Source organism: Oryctolagus cuniculus, chromosome 7 (genome assembly GCF_051225735.1).
Source record: "Oryctolagus cuniculus isolate XC-2025 breed Fujian yellow rabbit chromosome 7, ASM5122573v1, whole genome shotgun sequence".
Taxonomy (NCBI): domain Eukaryota; kingdom Metazoa; phylum Chordata; class Mammalia; order Lagomorpha; family Leporidae; genus Oryctolagus; species Oryctolagus cuniculus.
The window spans coordinates 84,683,017-84,702,456 of NC_142873.1; the positions used below are offsets into that span (position 1 = coordinate 84,683,017).

The 19,440-nt window shown below is 43.3% G+C and overlaps 1 protein-coding gene across 4 annotated transcripts in view; it reads right to left on the reverse strand.

Moving 5' to 3' along the window:
- The window catches only part of HS2ST1 (heparan sulfate 2-O-sulfotransferase 1), a 206,127-nt gene that overhangs the window by 34,152 nt on the left and 152,535 nt on the right, over nucleotides 1–19,440 (reverse strand). For all 4 annotated transcript variants that reach the window (XM_002715521.6, XM_008264941.5, XM_089337102.1 and 1 more), the window contains one exon: nucleotides 4,180–4,418. In XM_002715521.6, the coding sequence (XP_002715567.2) occupies nucleotides 4,180–4,418 (239 nt within the window). The remainder of the gene's footprint in view (nucleotides 1–4,179; nucleotides 4,419–19,440) is intronic.

Consider the following 19,440-nt stretch of genomic DNA (forward strand, 5'->3'; position numbering starts at 1 on the left):
TCTCATCTATTAAGTAAGTCAGATACTGATTAGAAAGTATTTCTTTCTTTTTAATTTTATTTATTTGGAAGGCAGAGTTAGAGAGAGAAATGGAAAGACAGATCTCATCAGCTGGTTCATCCCCAAATGGTTGCAATGGTCACAGCTGAAGCACGATCTGCTGCCTCCCCAGGCACATCAGCAGGGAGCTGGATCGCAAGTGAAGCAGCCAAGAATAGAACCGGTGTAGACATGGGATGCCAGCATGGCAGGCAGTGGCTCAACCAGTTATGCCACAACCCTGACCCTTATTTTTTTAAGAAGAAAAAAGAGCCACAGTGGGGCCTCCTTGTGGTGAAGTAAGCTAAGCCTCCAGCTGGGACACTGGCATCCCATTTGAGTGCAGGTTTGAGGCCTGGCTGCTCCCTTTCTGATCCAGCTCTCCACTAATGTGCCTGGGAAAGCAGCAGATGATGGCCCAAGTGTGTGGGTCATGCCACCCATGTGGGAGACCCAGATGGAGTTCCAGGCTCCTGGTTTCTGCCAGGCCCAACCCTGGCTATTATGGCCATTTGGGGAGTGAACCAGCAAATGGAAGATTTCTCTTCATCTCTGTTTCTCTGTAACTGCCTTTCAAGTAAAAAAGAGAGAGAGAGAGAAAAAGAGCAACAATATACAAAGAAAACAAAAATAAAGTTTTAAAAGTAATTAGGCTCACTAGGCTAATCCTCCGCCTGTGGCGCCTGCACACCAGGTTCTAGTCCCGGTCGGGGCACTGGATTCTGTCCCAGTTGCTCCTCTTCCAGTCCAGCTCTCTGCTGTGGCCCAGGAAGGCAGTGGAGGATGGCCCAAGTGCTTGGGCCCTGCACCCGCATGGGAGACCAGGAGGAAGTACCTGGCTCCTGGCTTCAGATCAGTGCAACGCGCCAACCATGGCGGCCATTTGGGGAGTGAACCAACGGAAGGAAGACCTTTCTCTCTGTCTCTCTGTCTCTCTCTCGCTGTCTAACTCTGCCTGTCCAAAAAAAAAAGTAATTATAGGGGCCAGCACAGTGGTGTAGTGGGTGAAGCTGCGGCCTGCGGTGCCAGCATCCCATATGGATGCCGGTTCAAGGCCCAGCTGCTCCAGTTCTCTGCTACAGCCTGGGAAAGCAGCAGAAGAGGGCCCCGATGCTTGGGCCCCTGCACCCACATGGGAGACCCAGAGGAAGCTCCTGGTTCCTGGGTTCGTATCAGCTTAGCTCCAGCCATTGCGGCCATTTGGGGAGTGAACCAGTGGATGGAAGACTTCTCTCTCTCTTTCTGCCTCTACCTCTCTGTAACTCTGACTTTCAAATAAATAAATATTTAAAAGAAGAGAGTGTATTATATAAGATGGGAATGACTATTAAAAAAACCTATTTGCAAGAAATGTGGTACAATCTTTAAGATTTAGATAAAGCCCATTAAACTGAAAGGGAAACAAAACTATTATTCTAGGAGTGAGCATGTATTTAGCCTAGCACTTAAGATGCCCATATCCCACATCTGAGATCCTGAGATCCACTCCCAGCTCTGGCTCCTAACTCCAGCTTCCTACTAAAGCAGATCCTGGGAGGCAGTAGCCCCGGCTCAAGTAACTGAGTTCCTGCTACCTACGTGGGAGACGCAGATTAAGTTCTGGGCTCCCAATTTTGGTTCCAGCCCAGACCTGACTGTTGTGAACATCTGAAAGATAAACCAGCAGATGGAGTTTGATCTCTGTCTTTCCCTCTCTGACTCCCTCTCTCAAACAAATAAATAAGTATCTGGAAATGCTATTTAATATGTCACGCAAAGGAAGGGAAAGCAGTAAATCTGACTTTTTGAAGAATGACTTCTACACGGAATAAGAGACCAGTAAATTATAGAAATGGTACATTAGAGAGCATCTGTCACAGGAGCTATTCCTAATTATGGCCAGGTTTGGAACTACCAGCTGACATTTGGAAGTATGTCAGCTAACGATCCAGACTATTCCTCCACTCTGCCCCATACAAACATGCTTTAAGTGTTGTTCATTATATAAGCCAATTGCTTTTAAGGGAACATTTATACTTCTCTTCTGCTGTTTTTCCCCCCTCTATATATAACTAACAAGCTATTGAAAGAAAAACAGAAGGCTTATTTCATCCAAATGCAACTGGGAAAATATACTACTACATGATGCCTATAAATGTCAGATGTGGTGAGCTTCTGCAGATTTATATTTCATGAAAAAAAAATCGTTGATGTCATTGCCAGACATATTGTAGCTGCCAGCAAACTTTTTTAATGCTGGACATAAAACAACTCTAAAAATTGTAAAAATAAGCTCACAATCTTCTCTATTAAGTACTACTGAGGAAATCTGAAATTACTACATGAGCTAATATTAAGGCATGCTCCTTTTAAAACAAGGTATATTCTGAAAAACAAGAATGCAAACAAACTCAAAATCTACTAAAGAATTTTTAGGATCGTTGCCCTTGAGATATACCATATCACATAATGAATAGTTTTTATGACCCACTTAGCTTAAAAAGCTCATGTTTCTTCTCATCTATAGAAAAGTTATTTTGTTTGGCTGACAGATGTAGATTTTTCATGCTATGAAAAAGAGGAACTGAGGATACTACGGAGAACCAAGAATCACAAGGGTTGATGATATGCCATCTACCATTAGCCTTTACAAACAGCACTCCAGCAAGCAAGAAAGCCAAACTGAGCCTATGCATCACTGTTATTCCCTTGCTTCAGTGTCAGGATTATACCCACGCCAAACGATGGAATATTAGTCAATTCTGGAACAATAAAACAAACAGATAAGTATCATTTTAACTACAGTAGGTCTATCACAAATACCTTTTTAATAAGTTATTCCAATATGGTATTGAGCCTAAAAATATTCAAATATTGTTCTTTTCTTCTTAAGAAGATGAATTCCCATCCTCTTCAATATTACAGAGACAATATCATTTGAAATTAGAGTCAGAACTCCAGGTATGGGGGAAATGATAAAAAAAAAAGAATAAACTTGATTTCAAAAGATAATTTCCTCTACTTTTATTGAAAGCATTTCATAAAATTATCTATCCATCTACTTATTTAAAATTTCTTTAATACTTATTTATTTAAGAGTCAGACAGAGAACACCCATCTTTTGGCTCACTCTCCAAATGCCTGCAATGGCTGATGCTGGGAACTGAGAACACCAGCCAGTCCTCTCACATGGGTGGCAGGAACCCAATTACACAAGCCATTACCACTGCCTCCCCCAGGGTCTGCATTAGTAGGAATACTGGAGTCAAAAGCCAGAGTCAGGTATTTAAAGAAAAAGAAGAAGAAAAATATTTATTGAAAGGCAGAGTGACAGGGTCGGGGTTGGGGGCGGCAGAGAGAGACTGATCTTCCATCTGTGGGTTTACTCTCCAAATGAACTTAACAGCCAGGGCTGGATCAGGCTGAAGCCAGGAGCCAGGAACTCCACCCTGGTCTCCCATATGAGTGGCAGAGGATCAAGCACTTGGGTCATCTTCTGCTGCTTTCCCATGTACATTAGCAGGGAGCTGGATGGAAAGTGGAGTAATGATGACTGGAACAGGCACTCGGATATGGGACACCAGCATCGCAAGGGGAGGCTTACCCTGCTGTACCACAATACCAGCCCCAGACGTAAGCTTCTTAACCAGCATCTTCGCTGTTAGGCTAACTGCCCAACTAAAGAATTTAAAAGACAATATTATGTTCAATATATAAGCCAGAAGCCCTGTTCTACAGGAACTTATAACTAATATTTATATAAATTACCAGTAAGGATGAGATGAGTTTCAGGCTAGTTGCAAAACTGAATACAAATACTCATCAAATGGGTCTCTATCTATAAATTGATATAATAAATAGTTGTATGATAAAGAGTCTTACCAAAAATATTTCATATTTTAAAAAGGATACTATATTAATACTGAAGAACAACAATTTTTCATTCTCCAATTCAATTATTTGACAGATACTATATGCAAGGGAATGTGCCAATATACAAAACCTGATTGGTTGGTCCCCTCTTCTCTTGCACCCCAGAGAGGCTTAGAATTCATTGAGCTCAGTACACACAATCCTTTCAAATAGTGTATCCCCTTGAGGTACAAAATTTAAGTGAAGAAGTATCAGAGAGCATCTGTGCAATCCCTGAATGAGGAATACCTGATCTTGCAGTGACATCACTGGATTGTTTTTGGTAGTGTTGATGTGTAGGACGTGGTATCTATTCTTTGCACACAGGTCATAGGCGATATTGGTAAATGAGGTGCTGGCAGTTTTGGGAACTCTGTTATAAATGATCACCATGTCCTCTTCCTCCTCTAAGGCTGCATCTTGCCGAGGGCCATCCATCGTATGTCGCTGCTCAATTTCTCGGACCTCATGTCTTGCAATCGCCCTTTCTGTAAAGAAAAACAAACATGAGCCAAGTTTTTAATGCCACTGTAAGGAAGCTGTGAACTCTAACCTTTGGACCATGATGAGGAAAGACAAAAGCATAAATTAACAAAAGAAAACAAATGCCAAAGTAAAGGAGGAAGGCCCATGGAAAATATGGGCGAACTGTTTGGGCTTCAGGAAGACCAAGTAGTTCATCCTGATTCAGCTTTAGCCAGAAACACAGTTTCCTTAGTCAAGGACTAGGTAGGAGTAGCTGAAGAAATGCCATAAGGATCAAAGCTTCAGAATTACTTTTTGTAGAATAACACAGAATAGGGGCCGGCGCTGTGGCTCAGCGGGTTAAAGCCCTGGCCTGAAGCGTCCGCATCCCATATGGGCACCAGTTCTAGTCCCAGCTGTTTCTCTTCCAATCCAGTTCTCTACTGTGGCCTGGGAAAAGAGTGGAAAACGGCCCAAGTCCTTGGGCCCCTGCACCCACATGGGAGACCCGAAAAAAGCTCCTGGCTTTGGATGGCGCAGCTCTGGCTGTTGACACCATTTAGGGAGTGAACCAGCAGAAGGAAGACCTATTTCTCTGTCCTTCCTCTCATTGTCTGTTACCCTACCTCTCAAGTAAATAAATAAAATCTTTTTTTTAGATTTATTTATCTATTTATTTGACAGAGTTAGACAGTGAGAGAGAAACATAGAGAAAGGTCTTCCTTCCATTGGTTCACCCTCCAAATGGCCGCTACGGCCAGAGCTATGCTGATCTGAAGCCAGGAGCCAGGTGCTTCTTCCTGGTCTCCCATGCGGGTGCAGAGCCCAAGCACTTGGGCCATCCTCCACTGCCTTTCTGGGCTACAGCAGAGAGGTGGACTGGAAGAGGAGCAACCGGGACTAGAACCCGGCACCCATATGGGATGCTGGCTCCGCAGGTAGAGGATTAACTAAGTGAGCCACAGCGCCGGCCCCAATAAATAATATATATATATATATATTTTTTTTTTTGACAGGCAGAGTGGACAGTGAGAGAGAGAGAGACAGAGAGAAAGGTCTTCCTTTTGCCGTTGGTTCACCCACCCTCCAATGGCCACCGAGGAGGGTGTGCTGCGGCCGGCGCATCATGCTGATCCGAAGCCAGGAGCCAGGTGCTTCTCCTGGTCTCCCATGGGGTGCAGGGCCCAAGCACTTGGGCCATCCTCCGCTGCACTCCCAGGCCACAGCAGAGAGCTGGCCTGGAGGAGGGGCAACCGGGACAGAATCCGGCGCCCCGACCGGGACTAGAACCCGGTGTGCCGGCACCGCAAGGCAGAGGATTAGCCTAGTGAGCCGCGGCGCCGGTCCAATAAATAAAATCTTTAAAAAACAAAACAAAACAAAACAAAACGGCCAGCGCCACGGCTCACTAGGCTAATCCTCTGCCTTGTGGTGCCGGCACACCGGGTTCTAGTCCCGGTCGGGGCGCCGGATTCTGTCCCGGTTGCCCCTCCTCCAGGCCAGCTCTCTGCTGTGGCCAGGGAGTGCAGCGGAGGATGGCCCAAGTCCTTGGGCCCTGTACCCCATGGGAGACCAGGATAAGTACCTGGCTCCTGCCATTGGATTAGCACGGTGTGCTGGCCACAGCGCGCTAGCCGCGCCGGCCGTGCCGGCCATTGGAGGGTGAACCAACGGCAAAGGAAGACCTTCCTCTCTGTCTCTCTCTCTCACTGTCCACTGTGCCTGCCAAAAAACAAAACAAAACAAACAAACAAAACAAAACAAAACAAAACAGAGTAGAAACAACACTGCAATAAATTCTTTTTCTTTTGGTGTTGCATCTAAATCCTGACTATTTTTACTCCTTAAATCTTATAGTTCCTCTAATTCAAATCATTGCCTACCATGCAGTTTGAATAGCAGTTACATTTTGCTTTCTTCTTTCTCTACTTAATGTATATCTCAGCAACTTTTATAAGATTTTATTTATTTATTCACTTATTTATTTGAAAGGCAGAGTGACACAGAGAAGGGAAGAGAAAAGATCCTTTATATGTTGGTTCATCCCCTGAATGGCTACAATGGCTGAGACTGGGCCAGGCTGAAGCCCAAAGCTTGGAACATCTGGGTCTCCCACATAGGTGGCAGGGGCACAAGCACTTGGGCCATCAACTGCTGCCTTCTCAGGCCCATCAGTGGGGAGTTGGGTCAGAAGAGAAGCAGCTAGGATTCGAACTGGCACTCTGATATGGGATACTGACATGGCACCACGAGCAGTGGCTTAACCTGCTGCACAAAAATGACAGGTCCTTCAGCATCAATTTATTTATTTAATAAGAATAAGGAAGGGGAAAAAGGGGGGGGGAGCACGTAAGAACAGGAGGTTAGACTAAATTGCTCTGCACAAGGTAAGTGTTCACACATGGAGTGCTCCTTCCTACCACCAGATCTCTGTGCCAGCTGCCTCTTCCATTCCATCCCCAACCCCTCAACCTTCACATTTTCATTCAATCATCACTTCCCAAGGATTAATTATCTGATCTCCCTAAGGCAGATCACTATATATATCTAAATTATACTACTCATCCTATTTATCATCATTGCAATTTTATATTGTGTGATTATTAGTATTGTCCTCCAATAATACTAACAATTTAATAAAGTGACAGGAAAAAGCAATGTCATAAAATTACATTAACAAGTTCAGGCTTGAAATATTGTCAGAGCACCATCTTAAATTTGGTTCAGAAGATATTGTCACAAATTAAAGAGGCTACATTCTTAGCTGAGGATTTGAATTCAGAAGATGAATTACAAATTTCATGCCCACTACTTACCAGCAATGGGCTTTCCAAAACAGGAGAAGCGTATGTGAGATGATAGATATACATATGTGTTATATATTTATACACAAATATAGTACCTTTTTTTTTTTACAGGAGTGGATATGGAGAGAGAGATTATAATGATCTTAACATTGATCTCATTGGACTGCCTGGGACATGTAAGATATATATGTAGATAAATGGTCAGAAAGGTCTAGAGAACAAAGGAGCAATCAGAAGACAGCTGGAAAAACCATGAAAATGGATGCAGTTGCCTAGGTAATATAGAATCTGTAGTCTGGAGAAAGATTCTAAGAGAGAATCTTAGGAAATACCAATATTTAAAAGGTTAAAAAAAATCAAAGATCTAGTAGAGACGTTTAAGATGCATATACTTGGGGCTGGCATTGTGGCATAGCAAGTTAAGCAGCTATCTGCAACAACAGTATGCTATATGAGCACTGGTTTGAGTTCCCACTACTCTACTTCCGACACAACTTCCTGCTGAAGTGCCTGAGAAAGCAGCAGAAGAAGGCCCAAGTATTTGGGCTCCTGTCAGCCATATGGGAGACCTAGATGGAGTTCTTGACTCCTGGCTTCAGCCTGGCCCAGCCCTGGATGGTACAGCCATTTGGGGAGTGATCTAGTGGGTGGAAGATCTCTCTCTCTCTCTGTCTCTCTGTAATTTTGCCTTTCAAATAAATAAAATAAATATTTTTTAAAATCTTACTTAGTGTATGGATATTCCATTTTTTAAGCTACTAAAACTCTTGCTGGACCATGAAACTAATAATGAATACATGTTTAAGAAACAATAAATAAAAATTATTTATAAAAGTATTGCTGTTGGTTCATTATGTGAATTAAATGAACTATATATTTTACAATTATGAAAAGTTGCAAATATTGGAATTATTACCTTCCTCATTCAAATAATGATTACATGTATTTTGTATTTTTTTAGGTTTTGTTTTGCTTAAATACATAGAATAATTATCAATATAGTGTTGGGCCTAAACAATTAGTAAAATAAAAAGTGTGGTAAATTAAGAAATATTCATGAAATAAAATCTCAGTTAAATAATAATATTGTAATGGTAACATTGCTCTCTCTTTTCTCCTGTAACCAGACTTACTACCAGTAATAGGGTTTGCAATGGGGCTACCTTCTTTGCTTACTAAGTACTATTCAATAGTTCCAATCCTTTTTCTAATCAAAGATGTTCTACATGCAGTAAGAACAGCTTCTTCTATGGCTCTGTGAAACCACTGGGGGAGGTCTATTAGTTACAGCACATTTGTAGTACACTTAAGAGGATGTAGGCAGTATATTTAAAATACTTAAGATACATTTAGATGTAATGCTTCTTCATATTTGAGTAATAAATTACAGAGAATCTGTTATGCAAGCTATTTCATAACCACCATAAAATGTATAGCCTACGAATAACAGAGGGTGCAATCTGAGTGTCATGAAATTGCAAGCAGGCCAGGCACCATGGGTACTGGTGCTTCCTTCACTGAATAGACAATGAACGCAGAGCAATTCAGGCTCTTTCAGGCACACATCCGAGACTGATGAACCCTGCCATGCAGCAGATTATCAACAAATTCAAGTCTTCTGAAAGACCATTAATAACAACAATATATATTTCTGCACTAAATAAAGGCTTTACTTCCTAAAAGACTGTAATAATTAGCTAAGTATGAAACATCATACTAAATACCAATTTGAATCCTACATGGCATTAAGTCTACAGGATATATATATATATATATATATATCTGTACTGCCAAATAACTGAAGAAAAGATTTTTATATTGTGGATAACATTTTAGAACTAGAGAGAAAAAAGACAGCAAAGGGAAAGACCAATAAATTGCCATGCCTTCAAATAATGAAATTTCTGCCTGTCAAAGCAAAAACAACAAAACCAGCATAAATAGATCCATAACTGGTACACAAATAAATAAAAGGCAAAGAACAAACATCTATTAATTATAGGAAGACAACATAGGAACCGGCAATGATAATATGAAGATTCTGTGGGGAGCAATCCGGACTGGACTGAGTTACTGGAATTAAGACTTATTCTATGCATCTGCTCTCCCACAATATGGCGCTGGGAGAGAAGTAAACAGCTTCCGCACAGCTGCCTCCAGTTCAACTAATAAACTGTAGGACTTGCTCCTGATTGGAGAGCAGCGTACTCGGCGTGTGGGCAGCCGAGTTGGGATTGGCGGAGGAGGACTATAAAGGAGGAGAGAGACGGCATGCACCGGGAACATCTATGGGGAACATCTAGCTGAAGGAACACCTGTGCAGCCCCCCGAGACGAGCCGGCCGGCGGTGTGCCGTTCCCCTGCGGAAGTGGGGAATGCGGCCAGGGGGAACTGCCCTTCCACGGAGGTGGAAGGGATAGTAGCCAACCCGGGAAGAACCAGCAGCAAACCCGGGGAGGGCCGAGCAGACGAAAGAACAGCGCAGGGTCCTGTGTCGTTCCTCCACGAAGACGGGGAGCGACATAATGGTGCCGTGACTCGGATATGAAGCCTAGGCAGGGCTTAGTGTTGCTCCTCCATGAAGAGGGGGAGCGACATAATGGTGCCGTGACTCGGATAGGAAACCTGACTCGGATAGGAAACCTAGGAAGGAAGAAACGGGAAGAAGTGGAAAATACCGGAGAGAGAGACTAGCAAAGAGCCTAGGGGAAAGCCGGACGAGAAAGGTGCCGGAAGAAGCTATTGAAAGCCTAGGCATAGACTTGGATACGGACTGTGGGAAAGAAGTTAGGATTTAAAGTGAAAGCAAGAAGAAACTTAGACTTAGATACGGACTGCAGGTTGAAAGTGAAAGTGAAACCTATAAGAAACTTAGACTTGGATACGGACTGTGGGGAGAAGCCAGGAGAAATGAGAGGAATATTGTTGGAAGAAAACTTAAGGAAACATACCGGGTAGAGAGAAATGTTAGGGAGGATGAAGCCGCGAGTGCAGGCTGAGGCGGAGATATAAGCCACCTTGGAATTCTTCAAGTCACCCCGGGGAGCAAGAGGCGAAGATCTGGAACCAGAGGCAGAGACGTGGGCCGCCAGGTTGAAATTCGCCAGGTTAGTCCGGGGAACTTGGACTGAATGCCGGTGGTGGCGGAAACATTCGCGGAAGCAGCTGCGTGCAGAGAGAGCACGGGGCGTGAATAGATAGGGAACGGGGCTGGCGTAGGCCGTGGTGCAGACGCGAAGGGCGTGGAGACCGCGGAGTGTGCGCGCGAAGCCGAGCCGCGCAGAGCCGGGAGCCCGCCGGCGGGGCGAGGCGCCGGGAAGCCGAGCCGCGCAGAGCCGGGAGCCCGCCGGCGGGGCGAGGCGCCGGGAAGCAGCCTCGGGGCGAGCGCTGCCGGGAAGCCGCAGGGATAAGAGAAACAGAAGTTTAGAAGTAAAAGAGAAATAGGAATGCTGGAAGATAGAAGTAAAATGGGAGAAATAGGAATGCCCGGAGATAGAGAAATAGAGAAATAGAAAGGCCTCCCCTCAACATGGCAATGAGAAAGCTTGGATTCGGTCTGCCTGATTAAGTGAGGCGATGAGCACGATGAGCACCTGCGGCGGCTAGCAGCTTATGCGCCGCAGGTCACCGAAGACAGGCACGAATTAACATCAGTAAGGCCTCCCCACAAAAAGGCAATGAGAAGGCTTGGATTCGGTTTGCCTGATAGAGCTTGTAAGCCCCTGCAGGCAGAGCAAAGCATGCGCTGCAGGGCACCGAACACAGGCACGCATCAGCGCCTAAAAACCTCCTCACAACATGGCGAAGAGAGGACCCAGATTCGGTTTTCCTGATTGATAGGACTTGTAAGAGCCTGTGGCAACTCTAGCAAGTAGAGCAGAGTGTGTGCCGTGGGACACCGAAGACAGGCGCGTATCAACGCCAAAAATAAAAAGAAAGGGGGATCTGTGGGGAGCAATCCGGACTGGACTGAGTTACTGGAATTAAGACTTATTCTATGCATCTGCTCTCCCACAATATGGCGCTGGGAGAGAAGTAAACAGCTTCCGCACAGCTGCCTCCAGTTCAACTAATAAACTGTAGGACTTGCTCCTGATTGGAGAGCAGCGTACTCGGCGTGTGGGCAGCCGAGTTGGGATTGGCGGAGGAGGACTATAAAGGAGGAGAGAGACGGCATGCACCGGGAACATCTATGGGGAACATCTAGCTGAAGGAACACCTGTGCAGCCCCCCGAGACGAGCCGGCCGGCGGTGTGCCGTTCCCCTGCGGAAGTGGGGAATGCGGCCAGGGGGAACTGCCCTTCCACGGAGGTGGAAGGGATAGTAGCCAACCCGGGAAGAACCAGCAGCAAACCCGGGGAGGGCCGAGCAGACGAAAGAACAGCGCAGGGTCCTGTGTCGTTCCTCCACGAAGACGGGGAGCGACATAATGGTGCCGTGACTCGGATATGAAGCCTAGGCAGGGCTTAGTGTTGCTCCTCCATGAAGAGGGGGAGCGACAGATTCCAACAGATATTAAGCTAAGATGGTTTACAGGAGATGAAACTATATGTGATTAATGTTACAGAGTAAAAATACACATTTGAGAGTGGCTCGTCATGATTTTCTTCATGGACTCTTTGGAAACTACGATGAGTAAATGACGGGCTGTCTCAGCAGAAAGGTCAACCCATGCATTTCAGGGCTTTCTCTTAGAGCCCAACCTTAGGCAAGTGCCTGTGACACCAGATTAACCGCCCCTAATAAGAAAATGCCTCCTTGGACATCAAGTCCTGATGGTAGCTTGCCCAATGGCATTGACAAGTATCAAGAAAAGAAAGAGGTTCATCACAAGTAAAGATCAAAGGCAAAGAGAACTCAAAGGGGAAACCAGTGGTGTCTATCCAAGAATTGTCTATGGGTGAGAGTGAGGGTGTCTCAGTAGATCACCTTGAATAGTTGGAACCTCCTTGCAGGATGGCATTGTGGTGTTGCAGGTAACTGCTGGTGGCCTGGGAAAGGCAGTGCAAGATGGCCCGAGTATTTGGGCTCCTGCTGCCCACGTGGGAGGCCCAGATGAAGCTCCTGGCTCCTGGCTTCAGTCTGGCCTCCACCGGCTGTTGCAGCCATTTGGGGAGTGAGCCAGAGGATAGAAGACCTCTCTCTCTCTCTCTCTCTCTCTCTCTCTCCTTCTCTCTCTTAAAACACTGACTTTCAAAACAAATAAATCAATTTTTTAAGATTTATTTTATTTATGTGAAAGAGTTACAGACAGGTAGAGCCAGAGAGAAAGAGAGGTCTTCCATTCCACTGGTTCACTCCCCAAATGACCACAAAGGCTGGAGCTGAGCTGATCTGAAGCCAGAAGCCAGGAGTTTCTTCCAGGTATCAGGTATTCTACGTGGTTGCAGGGGCCCAAGAACTTGGGCCATCTTATACTGTTTTCCCAGGCCATAGCAGAGAACTGGCTCAGAAGAGGAGCAGCCAGGATTCTAACTGGTGCCCATATGGGACGCCAGCATTGCAGGCTGGGGCTTTAACTCACTGCGCCACAGCACTGGCCCAATAAATAAATCTTAAAAACAAAAACCTTCCTGGCAAGTATGCCTGTGGTAGAGCCACACAAACTAGCCTCTAAAAACAGGTGAGATTTTTTTTCTGCTAAGGGCCATTTGATTACTTATAAGATCACTTGTGGGCTATGCAAAACTATCAACTTAAAAATTAGCCCACTAGGGGCTGGTGCTGTGGCATAGCAGGTAAAGCCACCGCCTGCAGTGCCAGCATCCTAAATGGGCACCAGTTTGAGTTCCGCTGGTCCACTTCCAATCCAGCTCTCTGCTATGGCCTGGGAAAGCAGTAGAAGATGGCCTAAGTCCTTGGGCCCCTGCATCCACATGGGAGACCTGAAAGAAGCTCCTGGCTCCCGGCTTCAGATCGGCGCAGCTCTGGCTGCTGCAGCCAACTGGGGGAGTGAACCAGAGGGTGGAAGACCTCTCTCTCTCTCTCTCTCTCTCTCTCTCTGCCTCTCCTGTCTCTGTGTAATGCTGACTTTCAAATAAATAAATAAATGTTTAAAAAGAAAATGAAGCATATCAAAATTTGTGAGACAGAGCCTGGAGTTGTGGTGTGGCAGGTAAGGCTGCTGCCTGCAATGCCAGCATCCCATACGGCTGCTGGTTCGAGTCCCAGATGCTCTACTTCCAATCCAACTCCCTGCTAATGTGCCTAGGAAAACAGTGGAAGATAGCCCAAGTGCTTAGGACCCTTTACCCACATAAGAGACCCAAAGGAAACTTCTGGCTCCTGGTTTTGTCTGGCCCAGCCCTAGCTTTTGTGGCCATTTGGGGAGTGAAACAGCGGATGGAAGATCTCTCTCTGCCTCTGCCTTTCAAATAAATAAAATAAATCTTTTTAAAAAAAATGTAGGACACTGGGGCCGTCACTGTGGCACAATAGTTAATCCTCTGCCTGCAGTGCCCGCATCCCATATGGGTGCTGGTTCAAGTCCTGGCTGCTTCTCTTCTGATCCAGTCTCTGCTATGGCCTGGGAAAGCAGTAGAAGATGGCCTAAGCACTTGGGCTCCTGCACACACGTGGGAGACTTGGAGGAAGCTCCTGGCTCCTGGCTTTGGATCAGCTCAGTTCCAGCCATTGTGACCAACTGGCAAGTGAACCAGCAGATGGAAGACCCTTCTCTCTGTCTCACTGTCTGTAACTCTCCCTCTCAAATAAACAAATAAAATCTTAAAAAAAAAAAATGTGGGACACAAATAAAGCAGGACTGAGGGAGAAATTTATAATACCATATGTATATGTATACATTAATCAGGCAAAAAGAAAACACTCCAAAATAACTGTTGATAAGGAAGCAGACAAATCTATATCCTCATAAATTGCTGGTGGAAATGCAATATGGCCCAATTATGATGGAAAGCAATTTAGCAGTTTCTCAAAAAGTTAAACAGAGAATTACCAGGTTATCCTAGGTATCTACGCAAAAGAAACAAAACCAGGTATTCAAATTCTTATACTTTTAGCAGTATTATTCATTACAGCCAAAAGGTGCAAATAACCCAAATGTCCATCAACAGATCACAGGAAAATTGTGGTATATACACACAGTGAAATATTCACTTATAAAAAGGAATAAGCTACTTACTCGTGTTACAATATGAAGGAATCTCTAAAGTTTGTGCTAAATGATAGAAGCCAGATACCAAAGCTCACGTATTATTCGAAACATCATGAAGAGGTGAATTGACAGAAACAAAACACAGATTGGTGGTTGCCAGGAAATAGGGTAGGAAAGAATGGGGCACACGTGCTTTATGGTTATGGGGCTTCTTTTAGAATGATGAAAATGTTTTACTTCTAGATAAAGATGATGGTTGTACAACATTGCAAATGTAGTAAATGAGTGAACTGTTCACTTTAGGATGGTTAATTCATATTTTGTGAATTTCACTTCAAAAAATTATCCAAACCAAGAAAGTACCATAAAAAACTGGTATCTTACAGTATGGGTTCATTTCACAAAAGTAACACTTAAGATAAAAATGTTGAGAAAATACTCAATAATTTATGAAATCCTCATCTACTCTAATTTAACAAATATTTATTGAACGGTTCCATGTGCAAGGACTTTGCTCAGTTCTTACAGATTCATAATTTACATGTACATACACATACATGTGAGGGTACTTCAAAAGTTCATGGATGATGGAATTAAAAGCTAAGTTTATTTGGTGCACAAAAATTTGAAATCTATGAATAATTTTTGCATTAGCTGAAATTTTCCATGAACTATTTGAAGCCCTCTCGTGTGCATGGATTTAAAATTTTTTGCACCAAAATAAATATATCTTTTAATTCCAGTTTCCATGAACTTTTTGAAGTACCCTCATATACCTGTATAAACATTGTGCTTAAATGTTAATTAAAATTACTCTTATCATTCATGAAAATACATTACCAAATAAAAATCAAATATTTAACCAAAACCTCACCTGGCTGATAAAATACCGCTAAAAATATATTGATCAATGTTTCTGAAATGATCAGTTAGGTAAGAGTACTGAAGCAATTGTTAAATGTCCTATTAATCCAATAAATGATCAGTTAGGTAAGAATATTGAAGCAATTGTTAAATGTCCTATTAATCCAATAATCACCAATATAATTATTTTCTTCCTGTTGTCAATGTTAGGTAAGAGGAATATAAATAAGATTTTACTTAATGTACTTGTCAAACATGATTACAGATTTTTATAGTTACTACACTAAAAATGTGAAATTCTTGTAAGCTGTAACCTTCTTTTATTATCAAGCTGAACAATATACTAACTGCTTATATGAAATAATAATATTAGAAGTATTTTGCAGGCATCGTATGTTATTTGAAGGCTCTGTTAAGTGTTTCATTTGCCTCATCTCATGTTTTGATTCTCAAACCTAAGAGGCATCATTATGAGCTCTATTTAAATAAGGAAACTAAGTCTCAGAGAAGCTCAGTGATCCCAGGCTGATTACTGATGCCAGGATACCACTGCAGACCAATCTGGCTCCAGAGCCTATGTTGCAGATTATAATCATTGTCTGAGAGTCTTTTTCTATTCTGTATTAGGGAGGAGTGGAACCTCACAGTTAAATCAGCATCACAAAATTACAAAGCACCTATATTTTGGCAAGTGATTTTTAAAAAAGTTTTTAAAGTATTCTATTTTTAAAAAATATAAAGGCATTTTATAATTATTTCCTCCAAAATCCATGTGAAATAGGCTTGATAAACATGTTATAGTTAGGGCCAGTGCTGTGGTGCAGTGGTTAAGCATCCGCCTGAGGCTCCACATCCCATACGGGCATCAGTTCAAGTCTTGGCTGCTCCACTTCCTATCTGGCTTCCTACTTATGGCCTGGGAAAGCAGAAGATGGCCCAAGTGCTTGGGCCCCTGAACCCGCATGGGAGACTGGCAAGAAGCTCCTGGCTCCTGGCTTCGGATCAGGCCATCTCCAGCCATTTGGGGAATGAACCAGTGGATGGAAGACCTCTCTCTCTCTCCCTCTGTCTATACTCTGCCTCTTGGGTAACTAAATAAATCTTTAAAAAAAAAAAAAGAAAAGAAAAAAACACTGCTTTAAAAATATATTATAGTTAGTAAAACAGAAGGACACATAATGACTGTCTTCTAGGTGTTAAAAAGCAAAACACGCTGTACTATCTTTGCAACTCTCCTTGAATATATAATTATTTCAAAATTTCAAAAGTTAAAGAGAGTAATGGCAAAAGCAACTTAAATGTGGAAATCATATCATCAATTAGTAATTGTATAATATCCTAAATACCATTCATGAGCAACAGGGGAAAAATAACATACAAAGGGTTTCTTCATTTGTGGGTTGCTATATGGAGTATAAAGAGGCTTTGTGTAGATCTAATTAAGGTCTAAATGGACAATGTAAGTATGGATGTGAGACCAAATTACAAAACAAAACTTTTTCCAACTCAGGGTTTAGAGAAATATCAATCTGCCTTGGTTTTAATGTATCTAATGCAACACACAGGAGGCAAGACCATGGTCAGATTTGTTGGTATCCATCTTCTGGAGATGGGAATTTCATAGCATTTCTGGGAAGATTCTTCACATATGCCTATGGCCATTCACCTTGTCTCTTACTTCTACCAGCCAATGATGTCTGTGTCAAGTACCTATTATTAAAATATAAAATACTGTAGTTAATTATCATAGGTGAGCTAAATCCAAGGTTTCAATTTTTCAAAAAATTTATTTATTTGAAAGGCAGAGTTACACAGAGAGACAGACAGACAGACAGACAGAGAAAGAGCTCTTCCTTCCACTGGTTCACTGCTCAAATGCTGTAGCGGCCAGGGCTGGGCCAGACCAAAGCCAAGAGCCAGCCATTTCTTCCAGGTCTCTCAAGTGGATACAGGGACTCAAGCACTTGGGCCACCTTCTGATGTCTTTCCTAGGCCATTAGCAGGGAGCTGGATGGGAAGTTGGGTAGCTGGGACTCAAACCAGCACCCATATGGGATGTTGGCATTGCAGGCAGAGGTTTTACCTGCTATGCCACAATGCTGGCCCCAGGGCTTCATTTTTTTAAAGATTTATTTATTTACTTGAGAGTCAGAGAGAGAGAGAGAGAGAGGGAGGGAGAGACAGAGAGAAAGGTCTTCCATCTGCTGGTTCACTCCCCAAATGGCCATGAAGGCCGGAGCAGGGCCAATCCGAAGCCAGAAGCCCGGAGCTTCTGGGTGTTCCACATGGCTGCAGGGGCCAAAGTAATTGGGTCATCCGTTACTGCTCTCCCAGGCCATCAGCAGGGAGCTGGATCAGAAGTGGAGCAGCTGAGACTCAGGCGCCCATACAGGATGCTTAACCTACTATACCACAGTGCTGACCCCCAGGGTCCCAGTCACTTGAATTGAATGCTCTGATATAAAATAGTCTAATCTGCTTTTTCTTTTCCCTGAGCTTACCAAGTCACTACATATCTCAAATCATCACACCTTTTTATAAAATTCTCAAGTGAACTGTTCCTATTTTCAATTTCCATCTTGTACAAAATTGAATAAATGCCACTGTAACAACGTTGTAAGTGAGAACAAAATACTTCTGGATCCAAGAATTAGGGGGTGGGAGGAGGGAAACTTATGGAACATGTACTAAATAGACTGAGCCTTGAAAAGATGGAGCTGGCTTTCAAAATGTGGAGACAGCTGACTGGGGAAGGTACAAAAGCACAGGTATTAGCAAAAGTTGATAAATAAATACATTGGTATAATAATTATAGAATTATTTAACAGTGGTATGAAGCAACTACAAAAACATCTCTAGCGATTTTAGGTTAGGCTAATAAGCATACAATTATGAGAGTAACACACTGCTTCCGCTTGGGCCAAGAACAATGCTCTGTGATTAAGTGTAGCTTATTTCATTTAATTCTTACAATAACTTGATATGTGATAATATTGTAGAAATCTGGACTCAAGAAAATTAAAGAGTTGTTAGGATTAAAATCAGAATTTAAACTCTCATCTCTCTGATGCCAAAGCCTATATTCCTAACCAAAACACTGTAATCACTGTCTTAAGTCAAAGGAATGAACAGTTCCTAAAAAATTTTTTGTTCAGTCATAAGGGGATATTATGTGTCATTTCAGGCTCAAAGTAAAAACTAGGGCACCTCCAGGATGGAATGAGGTGGATGGATCATCATGCCAGTGAATCAGCAGATAGATCACTCTGTCTGTCTCTGTGTATGTACAGCTCTGCCTTTCAAATAAATGAATAAATCTTCATAAAAAAAAAAAAAAAAAGGAATTGTTTAAGAAAACCAATGCACTTAGCATAGAGAAAGGAAAACTCACAAAGGACTGAAGGTCTTGTAATATCTTAAAAGTTATTGTGGGGGCCAGTGCTGTGGTGCAGTGGGTTAATGCCCTGGCCTGAAGCACCGGCATCCCATATGGGCACCGGTTCTAGTTCCAGTTGCTCCTCTTCCAATCCAGCTCTCTGCTATAGCCTGGGAAAGCAGTAGAAGATGGCCCAAGTCCTTGGACCCCTGCACCTGTGTGGGAGACTCAGAGAAGGCTCCTGGCTCCTGGCTTCAGATTGGCGCAGCTCTAGCCGTTGTGGCCAAATGGGGAGTGAACCAGCAGATGGAAGACCTCTCTCTCTCTGCCTCCCCTCTCTCAATGTAACTCTTTCAAATAAATAAATCTTTTAAAAAAAAGTTATTGTGAAAATGAAGAAGCCTTTCTACAATATTACTCCCCAAGACAAAGTAGACTATAGCTCAAGAGAGAATGAGCTTTCAAATAACTATTAGTGCAAAGTAAAAGCATAAGCAGGGGGGTAGATGCTTAGTGTAGTAGTTAAGATGCCCACATCTTTTTTTTTTTTTTTTTTTTTAGATTTTATTTATTTATTTGAGAGGTAGAGTTACAGACAGTGAGAGGGAGAGACAGAGAGTAAGGTCTACCTCCACTGGTTCACTCCCCAAATGGCCGAAACGGCCGGAGCGATGCTGATCTGAAGCCAGGAGCCAGGTGCTTCTTCCGGTCTCCTACACAGGTACAGGGACCCAAAGACATTGCTTTCCCAGGCCACAGCAGAGAGCTGGATCAGAAAAGGGGCAGCCGGGACTAGAACCGGTGCCCATATGGGACACCAGTGCCACAGGCAGAGGATTAACCTACTGTCCCATGGCGCCGGACCTAAAATGCCCACATCTTAC